The sequence below is a fragment of the Mustela nigripes genome, chromosome 15 (assembly GCF_022355385.1).
Source record: "Mustela nigripes isolate SB6536 chromosome 15, MUSNIG.SB6536, whole genome shotgun sequence".
Classification (NCBI taxonomy): Eukaryota; Metazoa; Chordata; class Mammalia; order Carnivora; family Mustelidae; genus Mustela; species Mustela nigripes.
Window position 1 is genome coordinate 76,191,200 of NC_081571.1, and position 12,437 is coordinate 76,203,636.

General features: G+C 44.0%; 1 protein-coding gene across 8 annotated transcripts in view; it reads left to right on the top strand.

Moving 5' to 3' along the window:
* The first annotated feature begins 4,955 nt into the window (after positions 1-4,955).
* TPP2 (tripeptidyl peptidase 2) overlaps positions 4,956-12,437 on the top strand; it is a 69,763-nt gene continuing 62,281 nt past the window's right edge. For 3 of the 8 annotated variants that reach the window (XM_059378161.1, XM_059378165.1, XM_059378167.1), the window contains exons 1-2: positions 4,958-5,214; positions 12,221-12,349. In XM_059378161.1, the coding sequence (XP_059234144.1) occupies positions 5,050-5,214; positions 12,221-12,349 (294 nt within the window). In that variant the 5' untranslated portion in view covers positions 4,958-5,049. Of the gene's footprint in view, positions 5,215-12,220; positions 12,350-12,437 lie in introns of all 8 variants that reach the window. The other 5 variants (XM_059378164.1, XM_059378163.1, XM_059378166.1 and 2 more) reach the window with 3 other exon arrangements.

Consider the following 12,437-nt stretch of genomic DNA (forward strand, 5'->3'; position numbering starts at 1 on the left):
TATGGGAGGACTTAACTTGGAGACGACAAACTAGAAATCTGGCAGGGCTTAAATCTATGGCAATCGGCAAGGGAGACATACTTCTGGGCTCCAGCTCCTGTATCACAAAGCAAGGCAGAGCAGCGTGGGACTGATAGCCAGCACCTTACCCAGTGGGACAGACATCTTAAAGAAACTTTCCAGTTTCAATTCTCTGCACTATAGAGCTTAGGACGGAGTAGGCAAGTCTGCACTGAAGAGTAGTTTCCCAAACATCCTGATGAGAAGAATCACCTGGGCCTTCACTAAAAATACAAATTCTCACGGGTACCCCCAGCTAAACATGATGTTTAGTGATGTTGAACATTTTTTTATGTGTCTGTGAGCCGTTTGTATGTCTTCTTCGGGGAAGTGTCTGTTCACGTCTTCCGCCCATTTATTGAGTGGATTATTTGTTTTCGGGGTGTTGAGTTTGAGAAGTTCTTTATAGATCTTCGATACCAACCCTTCATTTGATATGTCATTTGCAAATATCTTCTCCCATTCCATGGGTTGAAAGACTTTAAATTTTTTTTTAAAGTCTCTTCTTCCTTCTTCCTTCTCAATGCCTTTTATATTCCCCAAAGCTAGCCCGGAAGAGCAAACATGCTTTATGATTTACTGAAAAGCTTTTTCTTCCCCCAGAAGATTTTAGTCAGTTTCAGAAGACTTCAAAGAATTATCAGTTTGGCACCTCAAAACACTACCACCCCAGGATATGTGGGTGTATGCGTGTGCACACACACACACACACACATATACACATACACATAGAGATTATTATAAACCGCTCTCCATTTGTATTCTCTTCTTAAAGGAAAAGGAATAGTTCAACAAGGTCAGAGATATATTTTGTTTAAAATATTAAGTTCTAGAAATAGTAAAAGCTTATCTGTCCATATTATGTTTCACAAATTCACAAACTGATCTCTTTATCTCAAGGAAACAGGCTTTAAGGTTGTAGTATATGCTAAATTGATTTTTTGCAAACTAAATAATTCTTTGAAAAATATCACTTTGTCTACTTTATCTAAGTCTGAACTTTAGGGAGTAGGACACCAAATGAGAGGACGAGCCCTGACGCACTGAATCTCCACCGCATGCCAGCGGCACGATACTAACGGCAGTCCTTGATTACCTGTGTGAGAGATTCTTTTTCCCATCTAGCTCTGATAAAACCTCCAGATTTGTAGTTGAGTACCCTGAGGTTTTGTTAAAGGTCATGAAGCTAATTAGTGGCAGAACTAGTCCTAAAGGACAAACTGCCTTAACTTCTAAGTGCTTTTACTAGCGGACTCTCTGCCTCTCTTGCTCAAGTCAGAGTACACAGGATCATTATTAGGTTTAGCCTTTCATTGGAACCCTAAGTCTAACATGTTTTTCTGGCACTCCAAGTTTGGGTCCCTGGGAGGAGCAGCCTTCAAAATTCCTACGTAGTTTTGGAAACCCAATTAAAAAATATTCTCTAAATGATGTGGTGCCACAATAGTTGCAAAGAAGGTGACTCACGGGAAGCTATTGCCTCTCCCAGCCCCTCTGCACTGGCCTGCATTCTCAAATGGGCAGGTGATGGAATGGGAGGTGGACATCAAGGACACCTGGCGCAGCACTTTGAGCTTTGAACAATGCTGTGTGGGAAGGTTTCATGTGTCCAGCCTATTGCTTTGCCCCAGATAGGGTAGGTGACGCCTTTGTGTGATCCTGTTGGATCTCCCCTTCCCTTCCACCACCACCTCCTCCTCCCATTCCTAAGCTCTTGTTTTATTTATCTGTATCTTCATTGTTCCCTCCAAGTAGCCTCTGCTTGTTTCCTTCCCATATCCAAAGAACTGTCAAGCTGTTCGTCAAGTTTTGCAAACTGACTCAGCATTGAAAGATTCCTCTTAGCGGAGAATGTCATTAAATCGAAGAACGAAGAATGTAAACACAGAGCGTGAATGCTACGGTTTGAAGACAAAGAATAAAGGACTTCATTATGAGTTAAAAGTGATTTCAAGGGTTATAAGAAATAGTGGTTAAAACTGTGGTACCAAGTCACAGATAATGAATACCCAGACATTCAATGTCAGATCTCTTTTCTAAACTAATCCTCTTAGACATGTGTGTGGTGGAAGGATATACCTACTCTCCTTTGCACCTGTCACATCTGGGTCTCCCCCTTTTTGGCAAAAAGGGCATCTTGCTATTGTTTACGGTCTGCAGGTGAAATAGCTCCTGGGGCATCAAATAAAGGGACAATTTGGAATATTGTCAGTAAAACTATCTTTAATAAAAGCCCTATGTGAATCTCGTGCATTTTTTTTTTTAAAGATTTTATTTATTTGTCAGAGAGAGCGAGCAAGAGCGAGCATAGACAGAGTGGAAGGCAGAGTCAGAGGGAGAAGCAGGCTCCCTGCAGAGCAAGGAGCCCGATGTGGGACTCGATCCCAGGACGCTGGGATCATGACCTGAGCCGAAGGCAGCTGCTTAACCAACTGAGCCACCCAGGCGTCCCCTCGTGCATCTTTTTAAAAGCCACATTTTAAGTAAGTTTTTTCTTTCTGTTGTAATTTGTAATTAAAGTTTAAGATTTACCCACAGTGTTTTGATCAGCTTTCTAATAATGAAGAGGTAAGTTAATCCAAAAGAAAAATGTTAACACTTTGATCCCAGGAAAATTTTTAAAGTTAAATATTAAAACACGCTTTTGTTATAGATCATAAATTAAAAGAATGCCAATATTTTCACATGCCAGATATTATATTGTTCATAATTTCTTAAACTCATGACAAATTTTCAACATCTTAAAACTGTACAAGAGGATACATACTCTTTCTAAAACTTTTTTATGGGATCCATAAGAAAAAAAACTTAAAGACCATGATTACAGGAGCCTATTTGATAGGTGCTACAGCAGAGCCCAATGTGACAGGGTAGAAAATACTGGGGACTGTGAGAACAGAAAGCCAGCTTTTCCACAAACTTTTTTTTTTTTTTTTTTAGACTTTTAAATTTACCTCAGAGAGAGTATGTATGAGTGAGCAGGGGGAGGGACAGAGGGAGAGAGAAAATCTCAAGCAGACTCCACACTAAGCATGGAGGCCCATGTGGGGCTCAATCCCAGGACTCTGAGATCACAACCTGAGCCAAGATCAAGAATGGGATGCTCGAGGGACTAAGCCTCCCTGGCATCCCATCATGAACTGTTTTTGTAACTCACTGCAGTCAGTTAACTTGTCCGGCTTTGTTTGCTCACTTGTAAAAGGACATGACTAGACTATGGTTCATTTTAAATGGGGCTATTTCATTCTGTCACTATATGCTCTACATTGGTTATCTTCTTAGGGTTTGTCCCTTTTCTTTCCTATTATTTTGAAGTTCTTCTCTAGAGGCAACATAAACACAGCTGGGAATAGGAAAGAAAGCATTGACTCTTCTCCTTTTCCTCTCCATTAAAGAGAACACGGTTCTCCGAGATTTATGAAACGAGTGAATGGTCAAGTAATCATTAAAACAACCCCACAGCCATTACAGTCGTTTCTGGGAGTGCATGGAGGATTTTCTAAATCCTGCGGACTGGAGACTGGCAAAAACAAGGGCTTCCCTTTCCATCAGGCATTTTAAACCTGAGGTCCATGGTAGAATCCAAGCGGCTCAAAAACTTGTGTCGGAAAAAGGAAAAAATATATATATTATCTTTATTTTACTAACCTCTTAAATTTGTCTTCTTCAGTTATAGATGGAGGCAAAAAACAGAGTAGTATTAGCAGTTACTGTTTGTTACTTTCTCACCAATACAAGTCAGTTTCCCATCATAGTAGTTATTTCAGATAACTCAAAATACCGTTTATGCTCTTCACCAATTTGACATTACGGGAGCTTATTTGCTTACTGTGATTTCATGGAAGGAAACACATATGTTATTACTATATACACACATAAAGTACTGCTATTGGTTTTAATATTTCTGACAACTATATGTCAACGTAATGTCCTTTGTACTCCTACGTATTTCATTTTAGCTGTTTAAAAACACGGCTGGAAAGGGTCCCGAAGCCTCACCAGATTGCCAAAAGAGTCTTTGTTTGGCACAGGCGAAAAGGCTCAAGATTACTCCGGCGAGAATACAGACGTACAGAGCGCTACGGAACCCCACCCGTGCGGCTCGGAGCAATTGACAGTCACCGTCTACCTGAAAAACGGCACACGGTGGCTCGAGAAGGGAGTGGACCTTAAAGGAACAACGAGGAACTTCCATTTAAGGGGTAAAACTGTTTTTTAGAAATCTCAGAAGTCAAAGGTATGTAATCAGTGAGGACAGGAGGGGCCCACTTCAGCCTCCCACTTCGCCAGCTGCCTACGAGGCCAACTGAACGCCGCAGAAGCCACTTCCTGTCGCCCGAAGCTCGGGTCGGTCCCCACCCTACAGGCTGCGATCAAAGGGGTAAACAGGAAGACAGACAGGGAAACGCAAACCCTACAGCAGTGACTCGAAGAAACTTTCAGAAGACCGACGTCTGGGCAAATCGCCGATGTCCCACGGCTCCAGGGACTCCGGCGTTCGAGCGCCCGCTTCCCTTCCTCGGGGCAGCGGGGGCTCCTGCAGCAGGCGACCCGAAACTTTCGTCCACGACTTCAAGTCCGGAAACCATCGCTCGCCCCACGCGAGCTCCAGCTACTCCCGGCTGGCGGCTCACCTCCTGCCCCGCCCCTCGGAGACTGCCTCGCTCGGGACACACGGCGCCCTCGCTCGCGGCCGCCTCCGCTCCTAAACACCCCCGGGTTCCAGAACCAAAATCTCCACCAGGATCTTCTGACTCCGCCCCCTTCACTGCGGCCAGGGCAACACTCGGGCCCAGCGCCTCAGAGCGGCGCCTTTGGCTGACGTAGCGGTAACGTGATTGGTCGCCTCCCCCTGGCGGGCCGGGATTGGCCGGCGTCCGGCCCCGCCCCTCGCCCCCGCCCAGGCCCGCGGCTGCCCGGGTGTCCTCGCGCCGCTCGTCCGCGCGCAGCTTGGCAGTTTGCCTCTTCCTCGTCCTCCAGCCTGCGTCCATGGCCACCGCCGCGGCCGAGGAGCCCTTCCCCTTCCACGGCCTCCTGCCCAAGAAAGAGACCGGGGCCGCCTCCTTCCTCTGTCGCTACCCGGAGTATGACGGGCGGGGGGTGCTCATCGCGGTCCTGGACACAGGGGTCGACCCGGGGGCTCCGGGCATGCAGGTGCGGCAGCCGCCGAGGGCCCGGGCGCGGGGGCGCGGGCGGCGGGTCGGCCGGGGACGCGGAGGGGACGCAGCCTCGGAGCCCCGCAGGCCAGGCCGAACCCCGCTCCGCGGCTGAGCGGGAGCCGGCACCGGGAGGAGGCGGACGGCGGGGCGGGCGGGGGGCTCGCGTCGGGCCGTCATCCCGGCCCAGACAAAAGCGGCGTGCCCGGCGCGGCGGGCCGGGGCGCCTGGGTCCGCCTCCTGCCCAGGAATCCCCTTCCTGCCCGGGGGCTGCCAGGCCCGGGCCCTCGGGCCCCGTTGCAGCGCGCCGCCTTCCTCCGCGGGTCCCTCGTGTCTCGGGCGCCGGTCCCTGCCTGCGATTTTCAAGCGGGGATTTTTACCGTTTTTAGTATTGGTGGGGATGGGGGTGGGGAGGAAACCGAGAAGGGGCAGATGAGCCACCAGAGCCTCCTTTTCACCGGTGTCGCCCGGGAGATCGGGCTTTGGGCAGAATTGTTTGTGTTCCACATGGAAGCCGGGTTTCGGGAAGATAACTCGGTCAACTTCCGGAACTGTTTCCTCGGGTAGTTTTGTGTGTCCTATTTTTAAACCATCTTCTGCGATGTACTTGTTTAGGGTCATTGAAACGCATGGCTTAGTCTTTGTTTTACATAAGAACCTAATTTAGTTTGGTTTTGGCGAACTCTTCAGGCATTATTAAATTAGGCTTCTGTATTTTTTTTTTTTTTTTTTAGCCTCAAAGTGTAAGACAGCACACTTGACGGTTTAAAAAAAAAAATGACTTAATTTTGCCTTAGGCACCTTTTGAAATCTTTATAAAGTACCGTATCAAAAGGTACCTTGAAAAAAAAAATGTGTCTCTTGATAAACGTATTCTAAGTCGTCAGAGTCTGACTTTTTGTAAATTTAGCCTTAGCCTCTTAGTGAGGTAAAATGTCACCGTCGTGGAAGATGCCTCTCTTAAAAAATCTAACCTGGCTAATCCTATGGGACGCTGCTCTCCTTCATCTGTGTGTCTTCTCCTCCTTTCTACACTAAACGCTTAAGTTTAATGACTCTTCCTCCCCCAGTACCCTCTGGCCTCTGGATCCTTCCTTTATGGTGCTTTCTCATAATTGAGGTAGCGTTTTTGGAGGTTAGGATGTCATGCTGGGGGTGGGGGGGGAAGGGAACCACTCTGACCGACGGTATAGAATCCGTCTAGGAATCTTGCTTCCTCCTGTTAATTCTTCAGCGGCGCTCTGGAGTGCCACACACCTCAGGCTGGCAGGGCCAGGAAGCTTTGGTGAATCAGAAGAGCAAGTGGTGTGTTCCTTGCCGGTCGCTCTAGTGGTACGGTTGTATGAATAACACCGAAGACTTACAGACAGTGACAGCTATCACCTCATTGAGCCTTTATTACAGAGTAGTAATGGTTTCCATTCTGTTGTAGTGTGTGTTTACTTTTTATAGGGATAAGTAGGAGGGGAATAGCTGGGCTAAGTGTTTACCGGTTCTTTTGTCAGGATAATAAGAGGATCCGGAGAGTTTGGAGGAGGAGTGTCTCCGCAAAAATGCTTTTGTAGAACTTCCCAATCTGCTTATCATATTGTTCCATTATTCTCTGTAAAGTGGTAGCAGGTCTCATCCACAGTATTGCTATGAAAATTGATTGAGAAGATTATTTACATGTGATTTTTTAAAGTGCTCAAGAGAAGCGCCTGGGTGGCTCAGTGGGTTGCACGTCTGCCTTCCGCTTGCCTTCAGCTTGGGTCATGGTCCTAGGGTCCTGGAATCGAGCCCTGCATGGGGCTCTTTGCTCAGTGGGGAGCCAGCTTCTCCCTCTCCTGCGTGCAGCTCCCCATACTTGGGCTCTCTGTCAAGTGAATGGATAAACTCTTTTAAAAAAAAAAAAAAAAGTGCTTAAGGAAAGTGTTAAGTAAACACTATTTTTTTTTAAGCAGTTTTATTTAGAAAGAGTTGATACTGGAATTTAAATCAGCTTTCTAAAGGATAAATATACATTAGGTATTCACATGCAATAACAAATGTTGAAGCAATAAAATATTGAAATGAAATGAAAATATAACTCTTCTAACAACTGTAACGGAAATATTGACATAAATATGGCCAGTTAAAAGAAATTTAGTAAGGTGGATTGCACAGGTGAGGGAATTTTTACGTTTTTTTTTTCCTGCTTTAGCAAATGTATTTTGTTGCTCTCTGTATACACTATTAAGATAAGAAGGTGGATAGAAATAAAAAGGGAAGGAAAGAATGAAAAAAGAAGAGGCCAAAGCGGACTTTTGGAAAGCCAGATGGGTCTGCAGAGAGGATTCCGGGGCCCAGTTAAACACTTGAGAGAAGGCAGTGGGGTGTCATTCTTCAGTGACTGCTTTGGGTCCAGCGCTCTTTTGTGACATACGCCCGAGCTTGTTAAAAGTAAAGGGGGGACAGCCTGAAGGGAGTAATAAGTAGATAAATGATTACATCTTTCCTCAGCAAATATCCAGGCACCTGCCAGGTGTCTAAGGTTGAGTTGAAGGATGTCCTCTGCAGGTGTCACCAAGACTGGGGGAGGGGGAGGGAGTGGTGAGAGCTGGCTTCAGGGTCAGGGTGGCACTTACATTGCCCTCGGAAAGAATATGCAGTAGGCAGTTGGGTCCCTGCCACCAGTTTTCTCTTTGCTCCATCCTTCACATTACCAAATTATTTTCCTAAAAAAAAAGAAAGAAAGAAAAGAAACACCTTCTGTAACACCCTTGTTTAATACAAAGCAAGACTTTTTAAATTTTGATGTCTTCATTGCCTTTGCTTAAACATTCCAAAATCTGAATTTTGTGTAGCGCTTCACCCTCCAGCTTGACCTCCCCATGGTGCTTTGGTTCTACGTTTCCCCTCTCCACTTCTGTCCACCCCACTGTTAACCCTTCGCTTCCACCTTGAACAGTCCACCCTTTCCCGAAACATCTAAGTTCATCTGTCTGCAAGACTTCCACCCTCACCCGCAAACTCCTGCCTAATCCTTTAAGACCCACCTGGGTTTAGCTTTTGGGATATGTGCTGATTTCATTCAGACCCCCAGCATACATTTACATGTGTGTGTCCACCACTGTGTGAGGCCCTGAGGTTTCAAGATGAATAGGGTCAGTTCGTGCCCACAGTTATTTGCGTGTTTTTCGTTTTTGCTCTCCTAGCAATGTGTTCAGATTCCCCCACACATCACCTAAAATATTCCATTTTAGTATTTCTGTTTACATAACCTCTTTTCATACGTGAGTTAAAATTCTTTGACAGCATATATCCAGATTCATTTTGTAGGAAATGTACTTATAACATTAAATATTTTTGCTGAATGGAAAAAAAAGTCTATATGTGTGCACAGTATATGTAATTTCCTCATGGAGAAAAAATGTTTTGGGGAAGGTTACAAGTGGTTCTATAAAAATTTTTCTGTTTTTACATTTAGTAAAATACTTGAGCACAATAAGTCAGTTATCACATATATATAATTGGTTGCTAATATTAGGTGCTATGCAGTTGATTTTAATTATTTTATTATTACCTTTCACTTGGTTAGTCTTCCTGAATTCCCCCAAGCTGCATTTTGTGTCCTACATGTTTTCATAGATACTGTCCTTACCTTTTTTATTTATTGTCCTGTGTTGTAGTTATGGCTTTGCTAATTTGTTTTCCAGCTGGATTGTAAGCTCTCTGAAAGTAGATCCTGCCCGATTCATTCATTAGACATGCTCTGATGGTAGACCGTTCTTGAGAATAATAGTCATAATAATAGTATTTGCTTAAGAAATATCTTCCCTTGCTTAAAATAATATTTTCAGGTAAATCCTTATACATTCACTTGGTTTTGTTGGGGGTGATTTGCAGTTCCCCTCCCCCCTTTCTTTTGATCCTCTAATGCTTAATGACTGTTTCTCACCCACTTCACCAGCACCTGGACCATAATCAATTCAGTGGAGACACAAAGTAATTCAGATTCTTGACATTTGGGGAAAACCTTTGGGCAGTTTCTGTTTTGTCCAGCCAGCATAGCCCTGTAAGCACTTCTCAGTCCCCCACCCCAGTACATGGACTGGATTACTACCTTAGCTCTACTCACAGCTCTGGCAGTGGTTCAGTCCCTCTTTGCCGTGTAATACAACCCCCCACCCTCTGCTACCCCCCACAAAAGATGAGGGATTTCGTTCTGGATGGTAGTAGTTCAGTTTCCTTCTCCCAAAGCTCCATTGCAAATTCCTCAGCTGGTTTGGCTTTTTTAAAACCTCTTCTTCCTAACCCCAAACTCCCTCTTCTGTCTTACTGTCTCCAATGAGTGATTGCCTTTACCTAATGGTGAAGAAAGAGACATAGAGATAGAAAATTGCATAAATAAGGATTTTTAATGAAAGAGAGATGCTAACAAGTAAAGCTTGTGGCGATAATGGATAGTAAATAAGTCACTAAATCCCGTTAGGCTTTCTTCCTTTGCTCATACACTGATAATGAGGTTTCTAATGAGGGAGATCTCTGTCTGGCTTGTTAGTGATCTCTTGTGATTCTTCATCTCAAGTCACTGAAGTTGTTTGCTCATTGAATGAGGAGATAGAGATAAGTGATTGTGTTCATGGTGCTATGGCCTAGCTTTCAAATTACATACTACCTTGGACTACTTTTTGAACTCCGTTGTTTTCTTAAATTCTTAGTACATGATTTAGCTAGTTTTAATTTTATGGGGGAATATTAGCTTCCTCTTGTTTCCATTTTTTATTTTGGTAGATTTTCTTACATTTTTCCTTCATTATTTCATTTCTAAGGATATTTAACCAATCCCTTCAAAATCAGTAACTGATTTAAGTTTTATCATAATCTTATCATAGTTTGGTGTGACTTCCACAACAGTGTTTTGGTGATGATTTTGAGCCTCCGGAATATATTACTTATTTTGTTACTAGTATAGACATTAGCGTAAAAATTACTATACATTGAAAACAAAAAACAGCTGTCCCAGAAAGGTCTCTGTGACCCCTGGTGATTCTATGACAGTGTTATTGGAATAAGATTTGGGACCCATCAAGACCCTTTTGCTTCTGCCTCATAAAGAAAAACATGTTTGCCTTTGTTTCTTCCACATGGTGACTTTCCCTGTTCATGTCTTGGGTAACCCTTAAACTGCAGAGCTTTAAGGACACTGCATTTGAGGGGTGTGGGTGGGAGGAAGCGATGCCTAGGAAGACACAGAAAGGGACACTAAGCTTGATCTTAGGAGTGTGAGTTCTCCAGGAGGCAAAGGATTTGGAAGACCCTGTGCTTCTATGATACTCTGGGCAGTTTCTCCATTGCTTTTTTTCTTTTTTTCCCCTTAAGGGTAAGGGTCTTCTTCGTCGTCTTTTCTCAGTCTTTGTGTCTCCATGCCTGATTTCCTGCTAATAATTCAGTATATATATCTCGAATGCTAGATACTTCCTTTGCGAGGCTAGCCCAGAAGTGATTTTTCCAACAAAAACAGTATGAAAATACAGTACTGCTGTTTCCTATAGCAGTCAGCATGGCCCAAATGAAAATTTGAGGACTGACCAAGAAACCATGCCATAGAAAATCACTCTTAATATTATAAATTGGTGTCAGATCATTCAGTCACTGAATATGTATTGAGTACCAACTAAGCAGTGCTAGGTTTGGGGGAATTTGGTGAGTAAAATAGACATAGCCCTTCCCCTTAAAAGAGATTGTCTTCTAATAGTGGAAATACATCAGAAGTCAGCTAGCTGGAGAATTACAAATTCTGTGAAGGAAACAAGGTATGGTGAGAAAGAATAAGATTCCGGTTTAGGGTGGCAGCTCCAGAAGAGGTCATCAGGGAGGCCTTTCTGAAGAGTGACCATTTCAGTCGAGCACTGGAAGATGAGGTACGGATGTCCGTGGACCAGCTGAAGGGCCCGTGCGTGCAAAGCGGGAGGCAGGGAAGAGCTTCGCGCGTGGCAGGAATTGGAAGGAGGCCAGGGTGGTAGAGTGGCGCAGGACCGGACGGCCAGGCCAGGTCTCTCGGAGGCCTTTGCAGGGAGTGTGTTGGGATCCGTTGCAGGGTACCACGTGGAGAGCGGGCGTTGTACCGCCCGTTTGACTGGCCTGGGGTGGGGGCCGGGCATGGCCCGTGGGAAGCCTGCAAGGAGCGTCACCATTACGACGGCAACGGGGGGGGGGGGGGGGGGGGCGAGTCAGGATTCTGGTGGTGAAAATCCAGGGGAGAAGAGGGACGTGAGCTGTGTTTTAGAGATAGAAGGAAGATGACTTCCTGACAGATTTGATGTAAAGAGTAAACTAGAATAAAGAATCAGAGAAGAAGGACTTTTAACTTTCTGGTTTGAGCAACTGGGAATGTATCGATTTCTGAGACGACAAAGCCTTGAGAGAAATAAGTTTGAATGTTAAGTTTGACCTTTGGACTAAGTTTGAATGCTAGTGAACATCCTATAATTACATGTTATTACATATTTTCTCCCTAAAGTTTTGTTCTTGTCTGGCCCAAAGCTCACCTTCTTCAGATCTTTACTCAAATGTTACTTTCAGTGAGCTCTTTCTCGACCAACCTAGTGAAAGTTGGAATCCCCACACTACCTCCTTTTTCTGCCCGATTTTTCTCCATAGTAATTACCACCATCTGGCATGTTATGTATTTGACGTGTTTATTGACTGAGTAGAATATAGGATCTGTGAGATCAGGGACTTCTGTGTATTGGTTGCTTCTATGTGTGTCCCTACAGCTGCTTTAGTAAATGGTTAGTAATTATTTATTAACTAAATATATAAAATCACTTGAAGGATTCTGTGATGCTTTCCATGATTAAATTTTTTTAAGTATCTATCCCACTTTGACTTAAAATAATTCAGTTTTCTTTTTTAATTGATGCAGATTTCATAGAATATTTTATGTATGTGTATGCACATTGCATATATATGGGGGTTAGCATTACTTTTTTAAGGATTAAAAAATTAAATCTGTAATTTCTAATTATTTTAATTTTCAGGTTACAACCGATGGAAAACCAAAAATCATTGATATCATTGATACAACAGGAAGTGGTGATGTGAATACTGCGACAGTAGTAGAACCCAAAGATGGTGAGATTGTTGGTCTTTCAGGAAGAGTGCTCAAGGTTAGAACTTTAATCTTTTTATCGATTTTTTTTTTTTAACCTTCTTTTATACTGTTGCCTCAAAGTGTCTTACGGTTTTAGCTTATGT